At 41.4% G+C, this 26,743-nt stretch overlaps 1 protein-coding gene across 5 annotated transcripts in view; it reads right to left on the bottom strand.

Annotated features, from left to right (window-relative positions):
• erbin (erbb2 interacting protein) overlaps window positions 1-26,743 on the bottom strand; it is a 226,551-nt gene that overhangs the window by 67,817 nt on the left and 131,991 nt on the right. For all 5 annotated transcript variants that reach the window (XM_063049368.1, XM_063049369.1, XM_063049365.1 and 2 more), the window contains 3 exons: window positions 8,411-8,474; window positions 7,722-7,796; window positions 4,152-4,296 (listed from right to left, as the gene is read on the bottom strand). In XM_063049368.1, the coding sequence (XP_062905438.1) occupies window positions 4,152-4,296; window positions 7,722-7,796; window positions 8,411-8,474 (284 nt within the window). The remainder of the gene's footprint in view (window positions 1-4,151; window positions 4,297-7,721; window positions 7,797-8,410; window positions 8,475-26,743) is intronic.

The following is a 26,743-nucleotide window of genomic DNA, read 5'->3' on the forward strand; positions in this document are numbered from 1 at the left end:
CCTGACATAGGTATTTGTGTTGTCCAGGTGGTCTAAAGCCGTGTGAAGAGCCATTGAGATTGCATCTGCCATCGACCTATTGTGGCGATAGGCAAATTGCAATGGGTCCAAGTCCTTGCTAAGGCATGGACTTGGACCCATTACCTACTCATGTTGTAGGTTCACCACAGGGGAACCAGATAAATGCCTTGTTTTAGGCCAAGGGCCACTAAAAGGCTTTGGACTACTACAAGCACAGCTAATGCTGAATGACTTTTGCTCACCACTCAATTAGTTTCTTTACCTCAAACTCTCTCAACATTCTTTTGGAATTATGTTCATACTCTTCTGTCCCTTACCTGAAATGAACCCCTTCTCCTTCCTCAGCCCCACCAATCAACCTTACTTGAACATTCATTCTCAACTTAAACAGTTTGCAGTACTTTAAATAATACAGCTCCAAAAGATACAACTGGCTATCAAAACTTTATCTCCTGTAAACTTGTCAGCTATTTCTTCAGGTTTTCAAGGGCTTCTCACTGGCCACACTCAACAGTCACTTGTATATTACATTTTATAGGATTGCTTTTACATTCATATTTACCGTGTATTTTATGCCTGCGTTGTTTATGCTGCATTGGATCCAGAGTAACAATCATTTTGTTCTCCTTTACACTCAGGTACTGGAGAATGACAATAAACAATCTAGAATCTTAAAACTTCAATCAACTACTACGGTTCATCTCATACATTTAACTACCAGTCTGGCTTGAATGTAGTTTTTTTTAAAATCCTTGACAAGTTGAAAAAGCTGAAGCTTTCAAAACTGATGTGCTCGGTGAAGCAAACATAAAAGAGCTTCTCCAGCCTACTCAATATACATCATTTCAAGATGTGATCACTAAAAAAAAAACACACAGATTAGTATGGAGTTTGTGGCAGAAGACAGGAGGCTGTCCAGAGTGAATGAAATAGATTTAAAGCTCAGAAGAGAGAATGAATATTAATCTAAAAAGCTTGATTAACTACTTTGAAGATTCTCCTGTTTTTGTGGTCCGAAAATATTTTGTTTCACAAAGCTGCAATTGATCCCCTTTAGAATTTTTAAATTTTAACTTAATTTTAATTTAATCTTAACAAGTTATTCAACCAAATTCTTTGGGTTTTCCTCATTGCCAAGTTCGCTTTCTGCCTTTTGTTCGTAATTTATGACAGTACGTTCTCCCCATTCAGCAGGAATGGGTGAATTCTACCTCCTTTAATCAGGAATGCCAAAAGTGACATTGGTATCAGTGCTCTGGCTCAAGCATCCAGAACAGCTGCATTGCAAATGGTTGTTGAGGAATAGAAACAGTACTGTGAAGTTTGTAGGGAGAATTTCTGAAAAACAAACAACACCTTCAAAAAAAAACTAAGAAAACTAGAAATCAGTCGAAACCAAAATGATAACATAACAGAAATAGAAAACGGAGGCATTAATCTACATAATACACCACGAAAAAGTCATGTTTTCATGTACTCAAGCAATTAAGTTTTGATGTTTCAGCACAATTTACTGGTCGACACCATCATTTGAATACACAGAATTTTGTGTGTTTGTTCCAATTTATTCATTAGGTTTGTTAAAAATAAAGTGGTTTTGCCAAAGAAAATAGGTCAAAACATACAACAGTGGAATTTTAGTTGTTGCTTGACAAAAATATAGTAAACTAGAATTACTCATTTTAAAATATTCTGTGGCTATGTCATGAAGAGAATTTTTCTAAACTTGAGTCATCTGCTGGCCATTTATTAAACCATAGAACACTACAGCACAGAAAACAGGCCATTCAGCCCTTCTAGTCTGTGCCAAAACATTATTCCGCTAGTCCCATTGACCTGCATCCAGTCCATAACCCTCCAGACCTCTCCCATCCATGTACCTATCCAATTTATTCTTAAAACTTAAGAGTGAGCCCGTATTTACCATGTCAGATGGCAGCTCGTTCCACACTCACACCACCCTCTGAGTGAAGAAGTTCCCCCTAAACCTTTCCCCTTTCACCCTAAAGCCATGTCCTCTCGTATTTATCTCTCCTTATCTAAGTGGAAACAGCCTATTCACATTTACTCTATCTATACCCCTCATAATTTTGTAAACCTCTATCAAATCTCCCCTCATTCTTCTATGCTCCAAGGAATAAAGTCCTAACCTGTTCAATCTTTCCCTGTAACTCAACTCCTGAAGACCCGGCAACATCCTAGTAAATATTCTCTGCATTCTTTCAATCTTACTGATATCCTTCCTATAAGTTAGATGACCAGAACTGGACATAATACTCCAAATTTAGCCTCACCAATGTCTTATACAACCTCCCCATAACATCCCAACTCCTATACTCAATACTTTGATTTATGAATGCCTGGAAGCCAAAAGCCTTCTTTACAACTCTGTCTACCTGTGACGCCACTTTCAGGGAATTATGTATCTGAACTCCCAGATCTCTTTGTTCCTCCACACTCCTCAGTGACCTACCATTTACTGTGCATGTCCTACCTTGATTTGTCCTTCTAAAATGCAACACCTCACACTTGTCTGCATTAAATTCCATCTGCCATTTTCTGGCCCATTCTTCCAGTTGGTCCAAATCCCTCTGCAAGCTTTGAAAGCCTTCCTCACTGTCCACAGCGCTTCCAATCTTAATGTCATCAGCAAACTTGCTGATCCAATTTACCACAATATTATTGAGATCATTGATATAGACAACAAACAACAATGGTCCCAACACAGATCCTTGAGGCACATCACTAGACACAGGCCTCCAGTCTGATAAGCAATCATCCACTACCATGCTCTGTCTTCTCCCACACAGCCAATTTCAAATCCAGTTTACAACCTCTCCATGGACACCTAGTGCCTGAACCTTCTGAACTAACCTCCCAGTGGGACCTTGTCAAAGACAGATAGATAGATAGATAGATAGATATACTTTATTGATCCCGAGGGAAATTGGGTTTCACTACAGCCGCACCAACCAAGAATAGAGCATAAATATAGCAATACAAAAACCACAAACAATCAAACAACAATATGCAAACTATGCCAGATGGAAATGTCCAGGACCAGCCTATTGGCTCACCAGCCTTACTGAAGTCCACGTAGACCACATCAACAGCCTTTCCTTCGTCTGCTTTCTTGGTAACCTCCTTAAAAGACTCTACAAGATTCATTAAACACGATCTACCACGCACAAAGCCATGCTGACCATCCTCAATCAGCCCCTGGCTGTCCAAATACTTGTATATCTGATCTCTCAGAACACCTTCTAATAATTTACCTACTACTGATGTCAGGCTCACCAGCCTGTAATTATCCGATTTACTCTTGGAGCCTTTTTTAAACAACGGAACGACATGAGCTACCCTCCAATTCTCCAGCACCATATCCGTGGCTAAGGACATTTTAAATATTTCTGCCAGGGCCCCTGCAATTTCTACACTAGTCTCTCTCAAGGTCCGAGGAAATATCATGTCAGGCCCGGGGGATTTATCTACCTTTACTTGCTGTAAGGCAGCAAGCACCTCCGCTTCTTTAAACTCTATATGCTCCATGACACTGCTGCTTGTTTCCCTTCCTTCCATATACGCTATGCCAGTTTCCTGAGTAAATACTGATGCAAAAAATTTGTTTAAGATCTCCCCCATCTCGTGAGGCTCCACACATAGATGACCACTTTCATCTTAGGGGACCAATTTTGTCCCTTATTATCCTTTTACTCTTAATATACTTGTAAGAAACCCTTCAGGTTTACCTTCACATTATCTGCCAAAGCAACCTCGTCTTCTTTTTGCCTTCCTGATTTCCTTCTTTAGTATTTTAAACAACTATGAAAAGATTCTTCATCAGATTAACTGTTATATTTCCAAATCAAACCCTTGACATATTTCAAGTTTAATTATTGTTCAACCTTACACGAATACAGCCAAGCAAAACAGCATTCATCTGGGGTCAAGATGCAAACCACAGTACCAACAGCCATACGTTTCAAATTTTTATTTCAGGAACCCCCAAGTGGTCACACATTGTAGATATTGCAGTTCAATTTACATCACTGTCACTAAATATATTAAAAGTAGAGCACCACTTTATTCAAACATCGAAGCATTCTATACACAATTAAAATCCAACGTACCAATGGATTCGGGTAGCTGTTGAAGAACATTGCTGGATAGCAAGAGGTCCTGGAGATTCTCACACCCAGAAATGGAATCATCAATCACCTCCACGTTGTTCTTGGAAATGTCCAGATAAGTCAGCTGCTTTAATTTGCCAATGAACTACAAGAGCAAAAGGAAAAAAAAAATCAGTGTTGCAATGCAATACTTGGGTTATTTCTATATCACAACAGGTAACACAGGTTAAGGACATCCTTGATGGCTGAGTAACTGAGACAAGCAAACTTAATGGGTTGCATTCAAAAAGCAATTTGTACTGAACAGCTATTCCCAAGTGAGCAGAGTCTGATCAGGGCAATGGTACAGGACAAAACTAAGGTCCAAAGTCCCCTGGGTTTGGGGATAACATGAGAGGAAGCAGTGCAGTGTTGCTTGTAAAGAGAAAGTCTCATTAACATCTCACATTACACATCAGACATCATTATTCCCAGGTGTGATGGCCACTAAAATGAATCACATCCAAAAGCTCAAGCACAAGTTCTTGCAAACATACTTCAGAGCAATAACAGGAGTACAGAAACAAATGGGATAAAAACCAAATAAGCATAACAGCACGTGAACTTCATCGAAATTTCAGAAGAACTGTGGTCCATATTGTCTATCAGATTACAGAGTTCTAATCTCCCAATGATGTTCTCTGCCATTCCCTCATGCCATCGGTTGCAATCAGTGACATTGGTTAAAATTGAAATCTGAAAACAAAATACCTGGTGTCAACTGTGCCGTGACTTGATTGCAAGACCAATTTCTTTATTGGCTAATAATTTGCAACTCCAGTTGCAAGCATGAAGCTATTGAGTAAAGAATTTACAGAAAAACTCCAAAAACTTATGATCCCAGTCAGGCCTTCTTAGATCCAGATTTTACCTCTAATATCAATCACTTTTAGATTAAAATAATTATGAAAATTTCCAGATTCTTTTAAAAATACAATGCCATGTTTTTGAGATGAATATAAAAACATTGGCTAGCAATAGATGGAGTAATATGTGTGGAATTCTGGTTGTTGCACTAAAGGAAAAACGTGACTGCAAAAACAATTTACAAGTATGTTATCGAGACTGGGGGGCTTGAGTAACAGACACTGAGCAGACTGGGATCATTCTCCCTAGAGCAAAGTTGGCTGAGGGGTGACCTGAGAGGAATTTTATAAAATTATGAAGGGCACATTCTAAAACTAGAGGGCATAGGTTTAAAATGAGATCAGATAGATTTCAAAGGGAACTGATGGGTAAATTTTGCGTGGAGGAATTAAAATTGGCTTATTATTGTCATGTGTACCAGTGCACAGTGAAAAGCTTGTCTTCCACACTGTTTATACGGATCAATTCATTACACATTGCATTGAGGTAGAACAAAGGAAAACAATATAGAATGCATTTGAGGAGATATGATGGGTGAATTTTGCCCACAGGAATTGAAACTGGTTTATTATTGTCACATGTGCCAATGTACAGTGAAAGGCTTGCCTTGCATACTGATTGATTTATTACACAGTGCACTGAGGTACAACAGGTAAAATACAGAATGCAGAATGAAGTGAAATAGTTACAGAGAAAGTGAAGTGGAGGTGGATAATAAAGTGCAAGATCATAACAATGTAGATTGTGAAGAGTCCATCTCATTGCACAAGGGAACCACTCAATAATCTTTTAACAGCAGGGTAGAAGCTGTCCTTGAGCATTGTGGTAGGTGCTTTGAGACTTGTGGATCTTCTGCCCAATGGGAAGAGGAAGAAAAGACAGTGTCTGGGGTAGGTGGTGGGTAATAGGGAAGAAGACGCCACAGAAGCTGGTACAATGACAACTTTTCAGAAACATTTGGACAGGCACACGGATAAGTGTGGAGAGTTACCGGCCAACCAGAGGGAAGTGGGATGAGCATATAATCAGCATCTTGGTTGGCAAGGACTAATTTTGGTTTTCTTAGGGGTTTTTTTCTCTTGCCACACAATATCCCTCGAAATTTATGAATAAATCAACGTGGTGATCAAGCATACAGAATATAGTTGATTTTGAGCACAAATTAAATTGTTCAGTGTGGTAGTAAATGTTCACATATGAATAAGCAAAGACTGCAGAATTAATGAAAATAGATTCAGAATGAAAACTGAAAAAAATTCTTACTGGATTTACCGCAACTAATGCACTTCCTACTGATGTTATTTTTAGTATGTCAATATAGTGTACCTGATAACCAGAACAGTTATCAGCACCTGCAGTGCACCATATTCAGGAAATACAGCTATCAAAAGAGGCTACAACTGTTGTAATCTGAAGCTGTAATTTTTTTTAAAGGTTTATTAAGATCTATACCTCAGAGTGAAAGACAAGTAGCCCAATGCAATGGTGAGAGATCACATTAGACTGGTATTGGCAACGTAGCTTTTCACACTGTAATTTTCTTCGTTTGGCTCTCTTCATAGCAGTCTACCACTAGAGTTTCAGTGCTGACAGCGGTGAGAAGTCAAAGGGACAAACGTTTTCCCTTCCCACCCTCACCCTCCCTTAACTGAATGTGTATGGCTGCATCAAGAAGCATGCTATTGCTGCTGCCATTTGCCAAGCAACCCAGAATTTTTGAAATGAATCAGACATTAAATTTCATTTGAAAATCAGAATGTATTCCAGTCCACGTGGTGCCCACAGAAAGTATGGTGTGGCACCACACTGACTGGAGGAGATGCCAATTGTCAACTGAAATTCAGAATTTTCAACTTGTGTTCTGGCTCACAAGTATCCCCCCCTCCACCCCCCCCCCAACCACTGTACACAGAGGCATGTTAGGTATGAATTTAATTCCTTAGGTCAATAGCAAGTCTGATGTTGACCACAAACTTTTGGCCATAATGTCTTTCAGATGACTCCAGGACATACTCCCTTTGTCATTCTGCTCAGGACAAAGCTCATTTAAGGAAAAACAACATTCCAAAACTGGTTTTGTCTGGGCAACCATTTTTTCCCCAACTATGAGGTGCCCTTCACATAAACACCATTAACTACAGCAGAGCCATCAAGATAAAAATCAGTGCACTAATAAACTATCAAAGTATTATTTCTTCTTGCAAATTTTTAAAAGAATAAACGCTTTGGTTATTTATTTATTTATTTATTTATTTTTTAAAAAGAGTCAGTCAATACCTGGTTTTTTTTTAAAGAGTCAGTCAATACCACATATTCGTGCTGCAATGTGGTAGTTCAATAATTTTAGGTTTAGAAAATTGAAAGCAGATCTGAGATTTATTCATCAGCTTTGCAATTAATAGAAATGTTATTCCTCAATGCCCCTGAAAGAATGCAGAGCCAGACATACATTTGAAAATCTCATCCTGCATTTGATTATACATTCATTTTTACTCATTGGCAGAAGCATTAAGCATAGTTAAATGAATATTCTTCAAAATGGACCAGATGTTTGCAATCAAAACCTAAATTTTAATGGGCTGCCAATTAAACCTCAAATAGATTGAAACATCTTAATCATTAAGTTGATACATTAGTGTATATCAATTGCTGCCACACACATACCCCAGGGAGCACTGCAAGTCTATTGCCATCCATCCATAACTCCTTCAGTCCACTCAGTTGTTCTAACACTTCAGGCTAAAAGGAAAGAGGACATTGAAAGTGACATTTCATAAAAAGAATTCCACATGCATGAGATGATTTTTAAACGTGTCAGACATTTACCTACCTCAACATCTACCCACTGAACTAAACCAGTTTGCTTTTGGAGGACAATTCTGGTTGAAAAGTAGTTGAAAAATACCAAGTGGCAAATGAAATTAATACATTTTTTAATCTGCACTTTACCTAAAACCAGAACATCAAAGATAAATATGGCGATTTGGTAATCATGGCCTTTGAATCAATCATTTTAAAGATTATATAACGCTTAACTTCTAGGAAAACCTTCAGACAATTTCAATGAAACAGAAAGGTAGTTACAGAATTCACCCTGGCCGATATTCTTATTAAAGCTGTGTACTACTTAGAAAATTAAGTCTACTGCTGCTTACAAATGGCTTTTTCCAGCACAGCCAAATTCTTTGCTGTCAAAAATTCAACATATACTTTTTCTGATCAGTTATTCCACAATTTCAGTGAATTCTGCTGTGATACTCTTGAAAATACTCCCCACGTTACCAAATGCAAGAACCCACTGATTTTTTTTAAAAACAGTAAAAAGTGCACTGTATTTTCATTGAACTCCTTACCACATCTGTGAAGTCATTGCTCCCCAAATCTAATCTCTCCAGCTGGGTCAGTCTGCTCATGGTTCTAGAAAGATCAAAAATCAACAGGTAAGGGAATGAGAAATGAGGCAAGACAAATGGTTAAACACTGACATGGGTTTTGGATATTTTGATTCCAAATATATTAGGTTTGGAGAGACATATGTGAGAATTGTTCTGCCATACATTGCGGGCATGCTATGTTGGTGCCAGAATGCATGGCAACACTTGTGGGCTGCCCCCAGTACATCCTTGGTTGTTAAAGCAAACAACACATTTCACTGTATGTTTCAATGTATGTTATAAGTAAATTAATCTGGACCTGAAATCACATTAAACTCCATCCTATTGAAGGTACAGCTTTCCCCAAGTATCAATTGATTATGACAACGAGCAATTCAAGTCGATTTAGAAGAATGGGGGAGGATCTCATTGAGACCTGTTCAATATCGAAAGCCCTAGATGAGTGGATATGGTGTGTAGAGGACCAGAGGGCACAGACTCAGAATAGAGAAACGTCCCTTCAAAACAGAGAGGAGGACGAATTTCTTTAGCCAGTGAGTGGAGTTTGTGAAATTCATTATTACAGGCCGCTGTGGAGGCCAAGTAATTGGGTATATTTAAATGAGAGGTTGATAGGTTCTTGATTTGTAAGGGTGTCAAAGGTTACGAAGAGCAGGCAGGGGTTGAGGGGGATAATAAATCAGCCATAATGGAATAGCAGAGCAGACTTGATGGGCCAAATGGCCTAATTCTGCTGTTATGACTTAAGGATGTCTACTTCACACAAACAACCAACCATTGCAGCTTCTCCTTTCAATGCATTTACCAGGTAGTGATTATTTTATTTTGATATTACCATTAAGTAGAAATTTTAAACAGATTGCAAGGTTCAAATATTGTAGTTATTAAACCGTATTTATGAATTTTAAAAATTATGCACACACAGCAAGAATAGAAGTTCCCTGATTCATAAGGCAAGCCATGATGAATGTCCATAACTACCACGTTTCACTGTTCATATGGACAGAAAAATAAAAGCATTATCTGCAACAGTTTATCCTGTTGAATAGTTCAAACTGTGCTGTAGCATACTAGGGTAAATCTTAAATTAGTAATGACTAATTATAATAGGCGAGAATTCACTGCCAAGATAATCGTGAGGCCATTGCCTACCATTGACTGCAAACCATACACTAATGTCAGGCAAAGGCAGAGAGCATGGTTACACATGAACTGTCATCAGAGGTGCATTGCCTTATCTTTAGCTTACTGTGAATGACAAGCTGCCTACTGCTTCATCGTTCAGCACATCAAGTGATGTGAGGCTCTGTTACTTGATTAGCGGTTGCAGTCTCAAGTATTCAGATAACTAGAGCTTTTCCATTTCAGTCTAAGTATTTTTTTAAAAGAGATGCAGTATGCCTGAGTCACAGCCAGCCATCTTTCCTGCCATTCAAAGTTAACCTACAAGGTGTGAAGTGTTATTCTTAGAGTTGCTGCAGATATTGTTGTTATTGGGGAACTGCAGCATTGTTCTCACCTACCACTCTCTGAGCTTCCAACACATCATTCTGCACAACTTCTGCCATCTTCAACGGGACCCTACCAACAAACACATCTTTACCCCCCCCCACCTACTGTCCACTGTCTGCAGGGATCTCTCCCTCCGTGATTCCCTTGCCTGTTCACCCCTCCCCACTCATCTTCCTGCTATCACTTATCTCCACAAGCGGAACAAGTACTACCCCTGCTGATTCACTTCCTTCCTCACCACTATTCAGGGCCCCAAACAGTCCCTCCAGCTGAGGCAGCACTTCCCCTGCAAATCTGCTGGGGTCATCTATTGTAACCAGTGCTTCTGAAGTGGCCTCCTCTACATTGGTTAGACTCAGCGTAATTTAGGGTACCACTTTGTTGAGCACCTTTGCTCCACCTGGAAAAAGCGGAATTTCCCAGTGGCCAACCACTTCAATTCCTGTCACCATTCCTGTTTCAACATGTCGGTCCATCGCCTCCTCTTCTGCCATGGTGAGGTCACTCTCTGGCTGGACTACCTACCCCTCATATCTCATCTAAGTAGCCTCCAACCTGATGCCACAAAGTCATATTTCTCCAACTTCTGATCATTTCCCCCCCTCTCCTCTTCATTTCACCACTCTGGCCTCTTCTCCTCACCTGCTTTTCACCTTCCCCTGGTGCCCCTTTCTCCCGTGACCCACTCTCCTCTCCTATCAGATTCCTTCTTCTCCAGCCCTTTGCCTTTTCCACTCATCACCACACAGCCCTAACTTCATCTCCCCCCACCCCACACCTGGCTTCACCTATCACCTAGCTTGTCCCCCTCCCCCTACCTCTTTATTCTGGCATCTTCCCCTTCCTTTCCAGTACTGATGGACCGTCTTGGACCGAAACATCAACAGTTTATACATTTCCACAGATGCTGCCTGACCTGATGGGTTCCCTCCAGTATTTTGTGTGTCAAAGGAATTTTACTGCAACAGACACTACATTCAAGTGAACAATTAGCACTTGCCTTACATTAAAATTGCTCATTTGATTTCCACAAGCTTGTGTACAAGATGCTGTAAGATGTGAACCTGGGATCTGGGTAAATAGGACAAGCAGCTGTGTGGCAGACCAAAATAGATTGCTTCATATCATTAAACTTATTCTTTCTTCCCCTGACTTCTTTTAAACCGATTATTAATTCACTCTTCATTTAACTTTCAACACTATTTAACTGCACATTTAAGCCTCCATCTGCTTGGTGCAGCCTTTCTCAGCTCAACCCTCAATTCTTCACCGATGGATCAAAAGAACATTTGCTAGACTAGGTCACAAGTCCCAGATGTCCATTTACAACTTGCAAAACAAACATGTGAGCATTAACAGCAATAGATCCTATAGCCCCTCAAACCTGCTCTACTATTCCTGAAGGTACTGGCTGCCCTGCTCAGTCACCCTGCTCCATTTTCACGTCTGATACCCACAACCTTGAATTCCCTAATCATCCAGAAAGTTTTCTCAACCTTGAATATACTTCAATCTCAGCTTTTATTGCACTCTGCGACACAGAGCCTTGCAACGATTATGAAGGGCAAGAAAAGCTCAGTTGCTGGCTCAACACTAATTTTCCTCTGCAAAGTCACTCACCTACACTTCACTTCCACAAGCTTGAAAAATAATTTAATTTTAAGCGTACACTTTCTTCAGTCTTTAAACTGACTGCGTCTTAGAGCCTGTACAACATACAATCTTGGAGGCTAAACAAAGACCAACCCAAAAAGGATGCCCAGCTGTTTATTGGCAGAAGAAAAAGCCGCTTTCAGAGCAAGTGTCTCAAAACTTCACATCAGCACAGTGTAAAGGATTAAAGCTCTACAGTGCTCATGTTTAGTCCAAGCATACAGCACAGTGGGTCAAGAACAAGGGGACATAGGTTCAAGCTGGCCAGTAAGAAGGATTGGTGGGGGTTTTGTTTCACCCAAGTGAGGGCTTGAAGCTCTGCTCCAAAGGCAGTAAAAAGCTGAAGCATTGTTAAATACTTGGGTTATGACCATAGGAAAAAAAATGGCTGGAGTTGCTTAGCACTGTGTGTTTATTAGGTGTGTCAAAATCAAACTTACAAAAAAAATTACAGAAACTGCCAATATTTATGAAAAAGGCACCTACCTGAAAACACAATAACAGTTCCATACTTGTACTGGGCCAGTGTGAGCTCCTAGCAGCCCCAATCTCCCTCTCTCCCCCTTCTTCCGATTCCCCCCCCCCAAAACGTACCATCTTTTAATTACCTACAGTTAGAATATGATGTACCTCGCAACACAGATATAATCTTATTACAAAATAAATGTAAGTATTAACAGTATACAAACAACATATACACATCCCCATTACTGAAGAAATGGAATATTCCGCAGTGCATGGTGGGAAAGGCACCATAAAGCCAACCAGAGCGAATCAGCTCGATTATGGCCCATTATGAGAATATAGCAGGAAGACGTTGAAATGCGCACACTCAGCGCAATGACAGCAGAATGACAAGGCAATGTGTGTGTAAGTGCGCGTGTGTAAGGAGTGCATTTACGGAGAGCTCTCAGTCACAGACACCCAGACATCTGATTCAGCACTTTTGCCCTAAAATCTACAGACCAAGTGCAAGGAAGCAAGATAAATCAAATAAATTTTATATGTTCAGTATGGGCACCACAGTCAAATGGATTGCTTTCTTTGCTATAAATTTGTATGTTCCTCGCTCAAGTCCTTGAAATCTTGAACAGTTGTATGTCAGCAGAACACCTGTCCTCCCATTCAGATCTACAACAAATCCACTGTATAAAATCTGAGTTTTATAAAAAAGGTGATGTTTAGTTTTAGACCTTTGGAAGATGGAGGGACTGCTGAGACACAGGTGTAGAGAGGAAATCACAGCAGTGGTTTTTCTTTATGTTGTAGTACCATATCTGTCCCAAGCTCTTACTCAAATGAAACCTGCCAACTAACGATCAGGATAGTAGGCACTGTCCCTACAATGCACCATACATCTTAAGGGAGAAGAAACCAGAAAATGCTGGAGTTGGAATGTCAACAGGAGCCATCTGAATAAAGCTTTCACGAAAGAAAAGCTTGCTTGTTTAATTACAAAAGCCACTGTAAAACTATGGTTCGACCACAGAGGGAATATTGTGTTCATTTCCGGTCGTCTCGATATAGGAAGGACGGACAGGAGCTTTAGAGAGGGAACAGACGAGATTACCAGGATGCTGTCTGAAATGGTCAGCATGTCTTACGAGGGTAGACTGAGCGCCAGGGTTTTTCTCTTTGGATTGAAGGAGGACGAGAGGCACCTTGATAGAGGTGTCAAAGATGATAAGAGGCATAGATCAAGAAGATGGATGGCCAGAGACTTCTCCCATAGGAAATAGCTAATACAAGGAGGCTTAATTTTAGGGTGTTTGAAGGAAAGTATTGGGGGGGGTTGGAAGGTCAAAGATAAGTTTCTTTTGCAAAGAGATAGGTGGGTACATGGAATGCACTGCCAGGGTGGTGGTAGAGGCAGATACATTAGGGCATTTAAGAAACTCTTAGACAGGCACAAGGATGATAGAAAAATGGGAAGTGGGGGCTTTGTAGGAGAGAGGGTTAGATTGATCTAAAAGTAGTTTAAGAGGTCAGCACAACATCATGGGCCAAAGGACCTGTACTGTGCTGTAGTGTGCTCTGGTTTATGTTTTAAAACATTTACCCAATGTTCCTTTGAGCTTTTTAGGTCAAAGTCATTACACTGCGCACATACTGAAAATTCTCAAGGCAACTGTCACTTGTTCACCATCTTCGAAAAGACGAGCACTTTCTGCAAACCTTATGGTTACAACAGAATTGGTCTGTCAACCACAAGTGCACTATTTTTATTGCTGTCAAACTTTGCCACTGAACCCAAAAAAAGCATCTTCTGTGGAATAGAATCTATCATTTCTGCTCAAAATTTAAGGCATAGCTGTTGGTCAATCATATTGGCCAAGTTCGCTCTGGAAATGTCTAGGACTACCAGGCCTTCCATGTGTCTAATGCTCGTAACCAAAGTCATAGCTACGTAATCTGCTAAAAATGACCCTTTCGTGTGTGTGTGTGTGTGTGTGTGTGTGTGTGTGTGTGTGTGTGTGTGTGTGTGTGTTTTTTACACACATCAACTCTGTTGTCCAGAGTGTTACCAATGCAGAACAATCATTCACTTTGGGAGCAAATTTCCAAATGGATGGGTTCACAGCTGGTTTAAGTCACTTGTTTCTATTTTTAACTATCTCCATTTAATTTGAGAGTAGCAACAGTTTATATAAAAAAAAGCACAAACGTGGCAATTAACCTTCCAGATACTTATGCCATGAGTTCACAGCTTGTGGCTCTAGGGACAGTCTGCCCCAGAAGAATAGGAGAAAATTAATTGCTGGGAGTTGGGCTACGTTGATTTGAAATGCACACATTTAGTTAGCGCTGCATAAATTAGCAATGAATTTCTCCGAGATATTTTGGTTGAGGGGGCTGATAAATGGAAGACAACAAAGGTAAAATAATCGTGATCTGAAATACTGATTTAAAGTGAACTATATTGTGATTCAACGGATTACAAATATCATGAGCGTGACTTGGATTACACCGCCCCTCCCCCCGCCAATTCACATGCCAAGCCAACTTGAAAATGTACCTCCATCCCCTCATTGCCAAGTGGCTTATAGAACATAGAAAAGTACAGCACAGTACAGGCCCTTCAGCCCACAATGTTGGGCTGACCCTCAAACCCTGCCTCCCATAAGCCCCCACCTTAAATTCCTCCATATACCTGTCTAGTAGTCTCTTAAACTTCACTGGTGTATCTGCCTCCACCACTGACTCAGGCAGTGCATTCCACGCACCAACCACTCTTTGAGTAAAAAACCTTCCTCTAATATCCCCCTTGAACTTCCCACCCCTTACCTTAAAGCCATGTCCTCTTGTATTGAGCAGTGGTGCCCTGGGGAAGAGGCGCTGGCTATCCACTCTATCTATTCCTCTTATTATCTTGTACACCTCTATCATGTCTCCTCTCATCCTCCTTCTCTCCAAAGAGCTCCCTTAATCTCTGATCATAATGCATACTCTCTAAACTAGGCAGCATCCTGGTAAATCTCCTCTGTACCCTTTCCAATGCTTCCACATCCTTCCTATAGTGAGGCAACCAGAAATGGACACAGTACTCTAAGTGTGGCCTAACCAGAGTTTTATAGAGCTGCATCATTACATCGTGACTCTTAAACTCTATCCCTCGACTTATGAAAGCTAACACCCCATAAGCTTTCTTAACTACCCTATCCACCTGTGAGGCAACTTTCAGGGATCTGTGGACATGTACCCCCAGATCCTTCTGCTCCTCCACACTACCAAGTATCCTGCCATTTACTTTGTACTCTGCCTTGGAGTTTGTCCTTCCAAAGAGTACCACCTCACACTTCTCCAGGTTGAACTCCATCTGCCACTTCTCAGCCCACTTCTACATCCTATCAATGTCTCTCTGCAATCTTCGACAATCCTCTACACTATCTACAACACCACCAACTTTTGTGTCATCTGCAAACTTGCCAACCCACCCTTCTACCCCCACATCCAGATCGTTAATAAAAATCACAAGAAGTAGAGGTCCCAGAACAGATCCTTGTGGGACACCACTAGTCACAATCCTCCAATCTGAATGTACTCCCTCCACCACCACCCTCTGCCTTCTGCAGGCAAACCAATTCTGAATCCACCTGGCCAAACTTCCCTGGATCCCATGCCTTCTGACTTTCCGAATAAGCCTACCGTGTGGAACCTTGTCAAATGCCTTACTAAAATCCATATAGATCACATCCACTGCACTACCCTCATCTATATGCCTGGTCACCTCCTCAAAGAACTCTATCAGGCTTGTTAGACACGATCTGCCCTTCGCAAAGCCATGCTGACTGTCCCTGATCAGACCATGATTCTCTAAATGCCCAGAGATCTTATCTCTAAGAATCTTTTCCAACAGCTTTCCCACCACAGACGTAAGGCTCACCGGTCTATAATTACCCGGACTATCCCTACTACCTTTTTTGAACAAGGGGACAACATTCGCCTCCCTCCAAAAAGCGAAACAGGCTCCCGAAAACAGAGCAGAGTCTACAGGAGGATTGCAGCAGCTCGAGGCAATACCACCACCACCACTTTCTCAGGGTAATAACAAAGACAAAATGGCTAAAAAAGTTCAGTCATACCCGCAAACAGAATAGAGGTGCCAACAACTTGCACACCTTGGCAATTCAATACAAATCAGCTTAATCACTCTGGCCTTCCAGCTGGTGAGTCACATCTCTCCTCACCACCACTAATTACCTATCCCCTCTGCTATTTAAAACCTTCACTAGTTTAGATAACTAACATTCTCCACAAACGCCAGCATTGTTGATGTGGTCCTCAGAAAGAAATGGAAATTTAATCCAATTATCCCGAAAGGCACAGAGCAGCAATGCAGTTCTTTGGCTCAATGAGCCCATACCAACCATATTGCCCGCCCGGTAACTATAGTCAGAAGGAGAAAGTACAAACTCCACACAAACAATGCATTAACATGGCATTAAAATTAATTGGCATTTTACTACTATTTGGAATACTGCCTTAACTCCCTAAAATCTGCTCAACAACCCCCTACCAAAAATGTAGGCCAAACTTATGGTTCTTTCCCCTGTTTCAGAATGTTCCTCAACATGTCTTTGCCCAGAGAAGCACCTGTCTATCTCCCTGAAAAATGCATAATATTGTCACTATTATACTCTTTTTTTTCTTTCCCTTGTGCAGCTGAGCCTTGAGAAACCTTCACACTCACCGGTATCCAAAAGGGAAGAAATGGGTTGTGATGGACTCTTGACTTTCTGGGCTATTTGGTAGTAACCCACTCCGGATCTCTCTGCCCACTCTTAAGTCACAATATCACAGCTTTCCTAAATGTGAGGCAGAGGCTTTATAAAGTCATTGGTCGGGCCACACTCGGAGTATTCTGAGCGGTTTTAGGCCCCTTATTGAAGAAAGTCCACAGGAGGTTCACAAGAATGAAAAGTTAACATATGAGGAGCGTTTGATGGCTCTGAGCCTGTGCCTACTGGAGTTTAGAAGAAGGAGGAGCTCATTGAAACCTGTCAAATATTCAAAGGCCTAGATAGAGAGTGGACATGGAGAGGATGTTTTCAATAGTGAGAGTGTCTAGGGCCAGAGGACAGAGCATCAGAACACAAGAGATGAGCAGTAATTTCTTCAGCCAGAAGATGGTGAATCTGTGGAATGTATTGCCACAGATGGCTGTGGAGGCCAAGTCATTGGATATATTTAAACAGGAGGTTGTTAGGTTCTTTATTGGTGAGTGCGTCAAAGGTTACAGGGTGAAGGCAGCCATGATGGAATGGTGGAGTAGACTCAATGGGCTGAATAGACTCATTCTGCCCCTATGTCTAATGGCCTTATCTGCTATCAATGAAGTGGTCATCTTCACAGGCACCACAATAGCTCCAGCTGCCATTCCAGCACTAAAACCAGAGGCTTAAGGTGCTACAGTTGACACCATTTCCCATGGATGAGGTTGTCCAAGTCTCTGGAAGTATGCACAACTTCCCCGATGACACTGGATGCACATGTCACTCACTCGGAACTACCTCGCCACACCTCATCTTTACAGACAATTCAAACTGAAACTCATTAGAAAATAGGCAGCAATCTCCCTCACACTGATGTCATGTTTTCAAACAGATGCTGGCACTTGAGTGCTCCCACTGTGATGCCTTGCCTAATTCACTCAAGAGACTGATACATGAATTCAAGATGATTTTGTTTCACAATGTACGCTTTGATGATCCTGCAGACCACAGCCTTAAGCATCCAAGTATTTGCACTGGGACACTTAATTTCAACTAACTGGTATCTTAATTGTGAAAGGCTTTCAAAATAGCTGTTGTAAATAGCATGGCTGGGGTGAGAGAGACACTACGAGAAAATAAATTCGCATTTTAACATTCATCACATGATCAGAAAGCATCAAGAATGGTGAGGATTGAAACCTAATTCTTTCCAGGAAGTAAAAGCAGAATTATTGCTAAAAAAAAAACTAATTTTGTTCATGCCTCTGGTTAGTATTACTCATTAAACTTGATTTTGCATTTTGGACCATCATATACACAAGCAGTCTTGGTTAATGGTAGGGGTCCATGGCATAAAAAAGGTTGGGAACCCCAATACGTACCAAGGCATGCAACACAGATCACATATGTAACTACTTAAGCCGAGATACTTAACTGCTTACTTGCACTTGTCGTCTTTAAAAAAAAATCAAGTTTTTGTTCACGACAAGTGCATGCTTGCTGATAGAAACTTAATTTTGCATCAAACACAAATCCTGCAATAGAGCTGGTGAAGAATCAGTGATTCCAAAAGCGACTCATGTTCTCTTTCCATTGATGCTGCTTGAGCCAGGTCATTTCCCAAATTCTGCTTTAATTATGGCACACAAAATTATTTTGGAACCCCCAATTTAAAAAAAAATTGATATACAAATATAAAACACCGTTTCCTTTGTGGACCCACAACACTCATTAGTGAAGAAGGCACACCACTGTCTACAGTTCCTGAGGGGACTGCGGCATGCAAGGTTTCTGGTCCCCATTCTAACAACTTTCAAAAAGAGCACCAGAGAGTGTCCCATCTGGCTGCATCATTGAATGGTATGGAAGCTGCAAGGTATTGGATTGCAAGATCCTACAATGATTAGTAACACCACCCTGTGGATCACTGGGGTCTCCCTCTCCCCCCTATTGGAGCATTGCACACAAAGCATTGTTGAGGATCTCTACCATCCACCTCACAGTCTCTTTCACTCACTACCATTAGGAAGGAGGTACAGGAGCATCATGACTGGGATTGACAGACTGGGTGACAGCTTCTTTCCCCAGGTTGTGAGCCTAATGAACACTCTACCATCACCGAGGTCTCCTCACTAGGAAGCGAACTGTTTATTTGTGCTGCGCACTTTGAATTGTATTTTATTAACATATTTGTAGAAATAATTTGTTTTTATGTGCTGTGTGATATCGGTATTGTGGGTACACTGTGGTCTAGAGGAGTATTGTTTTGTTTGGTTGTATACATGTACAGTACACCTGACAATACACTTGAACTTTAACTCAATGAACTTGAACCCTGCTCTACTCCTATGACTGTGTGGCTAAGCGCAGCTCTGACGCCATATTCAAGTCTGCTGATGACATAGGACATAGAATAGTACAGCACAGTACAGGCCCTTCAGCCCACAGTGTTGTGCTGACCCTCAAACCCTGCCTCCCATATAAGCTCCCACCTTAAATTCCTCCATATACCTGTCTAGTAGTCTCTTAAACTTCACTGGTGTATCTGCCTCCACCACTGACTCAGGCAGTGCATTCCACGCACCAACCACTCTCTGAGTAAAAAACCTTCCCCTAATATCCCCCTTGAACTTCCCACCCCTTACCTTAAAGCTATGTCCTCTTGTATTGAGCAGTGGTGCCCTGGGGAAGAGGCGCTGGCTATCCACTCTATCTATTCCTCTTATTATCTTGTACACCTCTATCATGTCTCTTCTCATCCTCCTTCTCTCCAAAGAGTAAAGCCCTAGCTCCCTTAATCTCTGATCATAATGCATACTTTCTAAACCAGGCAGTATCCTGGTAAATTTCCTCTGTACCCTTTCCAATGCTTCCACATCCTTCCTATAGTGAGGTGACCAGAACTGGACACAGTACTCCAAGTGTGGCCTAACCAGAGTTTTATAGAGCTGCGTCATTACATCGCGACTCTTAAACTCTATCCCTCAACTTATGAAAGCTAGCACTCAATAAGCTTTCTTAACTACCCTATCCACCTGGGAGGCAACTTTCAGGGATCTGTCATGGGTCAAATCAGAAGTGGTGATAAGTCAGCATATAGGAGGGAGACTGAAAATTTGGCTGAGTGGTGTCATAACAACCTCTCACTCAATGTCAGCAAAACCAAGGCACTGATTATACACTTCAGGAGAGAGAAACCAAAGGTCCATGAGCCAGTCCTCAGAGGATCAGAGGTAGAGAGGGTTAGGAATTTTAAATTCCTGGGTGTTACTACTTCAGAGAATCTGTCCTGGACCCAACATGCAAGTGCAATTACAAGGAAACAACAACAGTGCCTCTATTTCCTTAGGAGTCTGCAGAGATTCTGCATGACATCTAAAACTTTTACAAACTTCCGTAGATGTGTAGTGGAGAGTACATTGACTGGTTGCACCATGGCCTGGTATGGAAACACCAATGCCTTTGAATGGAAAATCCTAAAAAAGGTAGTGGATTCGGACCAATACTTTACAGGCAAAGCCCTCTTAACCACTGAGGACATCTATATGAAACTGCTTTTGCAGAAAACCAGCATCCGTCATCAGACTTCCCCGTCACCCAGGCCGTGCTCTCCTTATCGATGCTGACATCAAGTAGAAGGTACAAGAGCCTCCGGACTCACACCACCAGGTTCAAGAACAGTTACTACTGCTCAACCATCTGGCTCTTGAACAAAAGGAGATAACTACACTCATCTGTTGAGATGCTCCTGCAACCAATGATTCCACTTTAAGGACTGTTCATCTTGTTATCTCATGTTCTCATTATTTATTGCTATTTATTTCTATTTGCACAGTTTGTCATCTTCTGCACGCTGGTTGATCTTTCACTGTTATAATTACTATTCTATAGATTTGCTAAGTATGCCCATCAGAAAATGAATCCCAGGGTTGTGTATTGTGACATATATAAGAACATAATAAATAGGAGCAGGAGTAGGCCATCTGGCCCGTCAAGCCATTCAATAAGATCATGGTTGATCTGGCCATGGACTCATCTCCACCTACCTGCCTTTTCCCTATAAACCCTTAATTCCCCTGATATGTACTTTGAACTTCGGATACAAGATAACTATCAATAAATCAATGACACAAAGGTTGGGGATGTTGTGGATAATGTGGAGGGCTGTCAGAGGTTACAGCAGGACATCGATAGGATGCAAAAACTGGGCTGATAAGTGGCAGATGGAGTTCAATCCAGATAAGTGTGAGATGGTTCATTTTGGTGGGTCAAAAATGATGGTAGAATATATATTAATATAGTAAGACTCTTGGCAGTGTGGAGGATCAGAGGGATCTTGGGGTCCGAGTCCACAGAACACTCAAAGTTGCTGCGCAGGCTGACTCTGTGGTTATGAAAGCATACGGTGCAATGGCCTTCATCAATCGTGGGATTGAGCTTAGCAGCCAAGGGGTAATGTTACAGCTATATAGGACCCTGGTCAGACCCCACTTGGAGTACTGTGCTCAGTTCTGGTCACTACAGGAAGGATGTGGAAACCATAGAAAGGGTGCAGAGGAGATTTACAAGGATGTTGCCTGGATTGGGGAGCATGCCTTACGAGAATAGGTTGAGCAATGGAGGATGAGAGGTGAACTGATAGAGACGTGTAAAATGATGAGAGGCATTGATCGTGTGGATAGTCTGAGGCTTTTTCCCCAGGGCTGAAATGGCTAACACAAAAGGGCACAGTTTTAAGGTGCTTGGAAGTAGGTAAAGAAGATGTCGGGGGAAGTGTTGCTTTTTTTTTTAAAAACGCAGAGAGTGGTGAGTGCATGGAATGGGCTGCCAGTGACAGTGGTGGAGGCAGATACAATAGGGTCTTTTAAGAGACTCCTGGATAGGTACATGGAGCTTAGAAAAATAGAGGGCTATGGGTAACCCTAGGTAATTTCTAAAGTACGTACATGTTCAGCACAGCATTGCGGGCCGAAGAGCCTGTATTGTGCTGTAGGTTTTCTATGTTTCTAAATCGTATGCAAACACAAAACAATATTACGCATAATAATTATCCAGACATAGAAGCTATTGAGAACATCTAATTGCAGCTACACAGGCAAATCAGATTTTACACCTTAAATGCAAATCTGTCAAGAGGTCCCAGTGAAAATAAAACACAAAGTTTAAAAACAGATCAGAGTGACGAACAGGATTGAGAGGGCCAAGCCTTCCAATCACACAGGAAAAAAGTGTTTTTACTTCATGAAATTGTCAACAGGAGCTAATTCATGGATCTTTAATGACATTAATAGCCAATGCATCATACAAATGAAGCAAAATGAACAGATACCAATGGGTTTTTCCACAGAATCAAAATTAGATGAAAACAGGTCAACAGAGATTAAGAACATAGAATCAGAATCAGGTTTATTATCATCGGCATGTGTCGTGAAATATGTGAACAGTAGCAGCAGTTTAATGCAATACATAATATAGAATAAATAAATCAATTACAGTATATTGAATGGATTAAAAATCGTGCAAAAACAGAAACCAGTGAAAAAGTGAGGTGGTGTTCACGGGTTCAATGCCCATTTTAGAATCGGATGGCAGAGGGGAAGAAGCTGTTCCACAGAACAGAGGAGCACAGGAACAGGCTTTGGCCCACAATATTGTCCCGAACCAATTAAATTAGTAATCAAACAGCCAACTCATCTCTTTTGCCTTCACAATGTCTATAATCTTCCTTTTTGCTCACATTCATATGCCTATCCAAACATCTCTTAAAAGTCCCTAATGTATCTGCCCCTACCACCACCCCAGGCAGTGTATTCCAGGCACCCACCACTCTCTGTGTAAAAAACATGCCCCGCACATCTGCTTTGAAATTACCCCCTCTCTCAAATGCATGCCTTCTGGTATTAGACATTTCAACCCTCTTGTTTGTCTACTCCATGCATGCCTGTTATAATCTTCTATCAGATCTCCTCTTAGCTTCCTCCACTCCAGAGAAAACAACCCAAGTTTGTCCAACTTCTCATTACAGCACGTGCCCTCTAATCCAGCCAGCACCCTGGTGAACCTTTTCTGCACCCTCTCCTAAGCTTGGTTTTAATGAGATCAAGACAGAAAATGTAGGAGGGCTTGATGGAGATTTGTCACAATAACCAAAATACAGCTACCGTCTTCAAAGTGAAAGATGAAGAAATGAATGGTTAAACAACTGCTCCGGGCTTTGTGTCTGAGGACTGACTTCCGTTCTGGATGCTATTTGCTCGATTTGTTTTTTCCCCTCTCTGCACTTTTAGCGTCGTTTATTTTTAAAATGGGCTCTTGTTTTGTGGCTGTCTAAAGAAACAGATCAAGGCTGTATAATGTATATATACATACTTGATAAAAATGTACTTTGAACTTTGAAAAGGAAAGAATCTCTTTGTGCTCATTACAAGGAACACCCTGATCCAACTGCACACCAATTGGCATATTTGCCATGTCTGTGCCTCACCTATTGGGATACCATATTCCATCTGAAGGGGGACCTCAGTGATTAAGGCTTTCCCATATTTATACCTTGTTTTTGTCCTACGCCACAGTGTGTACACAAGGGGATCATTTGACTCCTACAGTAGCAATTAGTCTCAATGAACAATGCATCTCCTCAGATGCATGGGCTGGTCAAAGGGCACTTTGGCTTTTTGAGAAAAAAGGGTTTCAAGCACCTCATGAAATCAGTCAATGAAACAAAAAACAATGAATAATGTATAATTCCAGGAATAAAATTAAACTGTGAATGTAAAGGACAACTAAAGAGGGGACTTCAGTGCTTTAAGAGCATTCCAATTGATCACAGTTTGCAACTGAATTTGCACACAGATTATGAACTTGCAACAACATATATTCATTTAAAAAAAAAATCACAGTGTAGGCTGAATCCCAGGGCAATTATCAACCAAATATAAAAGTCAATAGCAATAAATCTTTCACTTAGGCCAGGTAAAGAAAACATTCCCACTAGTTCTTCTTCTGGAACTAACTCAATCACTGTGTGCTCATTAGTAGGCCCTCATGTTCTGATTCAAACCCATCACTTTCTAGCTGGGAAAGTGTGTGGTTAACAGAAGAAACCTGCTGATTTTTTTTCTTCCAATTCAAGATATTAGGATCTTTGTTTTGCCTCCTGTTGAAATTAGTTTCTTCAACAGACAGGAGGCCCTTTGGGTATAAACCATTGAATTGTACATTATCAGAATCCACTCTTTCGACAGACTGTTAGCAGTTTACTTCCATAATGACTGACACTTGTGTGCATTTCCAGCAGCAACAGTCATCAAAAAGGAAACAAAGCATTGAAAATGCACTGTAAGACACAGAAGCAGAATTAGGCCACTGTTCTGCCACTTCATCATGGGTGATCTCATTTTCCTCTCAGCCCCAACCTCTTGCCTTCAAAAGCCAGTACTTTAAAATATTTCTCCTGTCATTGGGGTTTGGGCCAAACACAGGCACTTACTCACATTGACATTTTGGTTGACATGGACAGGTTGGACTAAAGGGTGAAGGTCCCAGTTCCATCCTCCGTAACTCTGAGGGAAGGGAAAGTCTAGAATTCTCTGCTGCACATGGCTGGATAATTAGACACATTTCAAATGTAGATAAATTAATTCAACATTATGGGGAATTGATACAGCGATTGAGGACAGCACAGAGAAGCCATGAATATATTAAATAGAAAATAAAACTTCAGGGGCTGATTGGCTTACATGTTAGTTCCTCCTCAAAGGGAAAGTATTGAATCATGTTTGGAAAAACAGTCTTACACAATACAACTGCAATATGACGCTGGTGAAACATGGCAATGTGTTGTGGGCAGCTTACAAAACTTCTAAATATACTTCTTTTGAACTACTTTCAGGGCAGTCTACAGCCTGTAATTTCCCTTTAAGTAATGTACAAATGTTTGCAGTTTTGAACCAGCGATTTCATAATCTTCTGAAGCATTCGACGGATTTAACTCTCAAAAATGCAGATACGGCACCTTTAAGCAGACTAAGGTTTATCACCATAGCCAAAAGCAAGGAAGGAGGGGAGGACTCCAAGCCAGATTTAAATGACTGTGTATGAAACTTCCTCTACCCAGTATCTTGCAAGTGTACAGTCACTGGAGAACAAGATTGAAGACCTCAAGGGCAATATTGCTATATTGGTGGGAAATGAGGGATTGCTGTTTTCTCTGTTTCACAGAGACATAGCTCACTCAAGACATGTTGGATTCAGCAATCAGACCAGAGGGCTTTTGGATACACCAAATAGACCGCTCTGCTGTTTCAGAGAAGGCCAAAGGCAAAGGTCTGTGTTTCATGATAAATTCTTGTAGTGCTCGGAAGCAGCAGTCTTATCGCACTCTTGTTCTTCTCCTCCCCATCCCCCCAACATGGAACATCTACTGTACTTACTAATGATCCTGACCGCAGTTTTCATCCTGCCAAAGGCCAAAGTTAAACAGACACCTGATATGCTGAGTGCTGACATCAGGAAACAAGAAACCGCCACCCCAACACCTTCCAAATTATTGCAGGGGACTTCAATTAGGCTTGTTTGAAGAAATCTCTGTCCAATTATCATCAACATTTCACCAGCAGCACCAGGAATCACAGCACACTTATCCACTGCTGTACTACCATAAGGAAAGCATACTGTTCGATTCCTAGTCCACACTTCAGGAAATCTGATCACTCGATCATCCTCCTTCTACCCAAATACAGGCAGAGGCTAAAGAGCAAGGTTCCAGAGGCAAGAGGTGGTCACAGGAGACAGAAGAGCAGTACGAGATTGCTTTGAGTTGGTGGACTGGACAGTGTTTAAGGACTCAGAGGATCTGAATGAGCACACTATGGTTATCATTGATGAGTGTGTCCGCACAGATCATTTACAGTCTGCCCCAACCAGAAGCCGTGAATGAACCATGAAACCTGCAATCTGCTAAGGGCTGGATCAGTGGCGTCTAGATCTGGTGCAAAGTAAAACACAAATGGTATAAGTACCATCTCCAGAAAGCCATCTCACATACAAAGCTGCAATTCCAGACAAATTTTGAATTGCTGAAGGATGTTCGACAGCTGTGGCAGGGATTAAATGTCATCCCCTCCTACAAAGGTGACAAGACTTCACTCCGAGATGAGCACAATACTTATGCTTGCTTTGACTGTCGAAATATTGAGGCATCTTCAAGAACTCCAAGAGCTCTTGAAATCACCCTGTGATTTCGTTCTCTGAGGCTGATGTGAGAGCATCCCTTCAGGAGGGTGAGCCCACAGATGGCCCAGATGGGGTACTTAAACAGAGTACCAACGATCTGTACTGATCAACTGGCTGGAGTGTTCACCGATACCTTTAACCAGTGCTTCAACAGCTTGAGGTACCCATCTGCTTCAAAAAGACTTCAATTATACCGGTGCCCAACAAGAACGTGTTTAACTTGCCCCAATGACTATTGACCGGTCGCATTCACATACAATGTGATGAAGCACTTTGGGAGGTCGGTGATGAAAAATATCCACTCCTCCCTGAGGTGTGCCTTGGATTCATTTTGTGTAGTGGCAAAACAGATGCCATTTCATTGGTTCTTCACCCAACCCTGGAACCTCTGGATAGTGGAGACGCATACATCAGGATGATCTTCATTGACGACAGCTTGGCATTCAATACAATCTTTCCCACAAAACCAAACTACTGTATAAGCTCCAAGAACGTCATCTCACTACCTCCTTGTGCAACTGGATCTTCAATTTCCTCACTAGCTGAGTGGTGCCATAACAATAACCTCTAAATCACTGACAAGACCAAGGAGCTGATTATTGACTGGGGGATCAGAGATGGAGAGGGTCAGCAACTTTAAATTCCTCAGTGTTATCATTTCAGAGGACCTGTCCTGGGC

This window comes from Mobula hypostoma, chromosome 5, assembly GCF_963921235.1.
Source record: "Mobula hypostoma chromosome 5, sMobHyp1.1, whole genome shotgun sequence".
NCBI classification, from domain to species: domain Eukaryota; kingdom Metazoa; phylum Chordata; class Chondrichthyes; order Myliobatiformes; family Myliobatidae; genus Mobula; species Mobula hypostoma.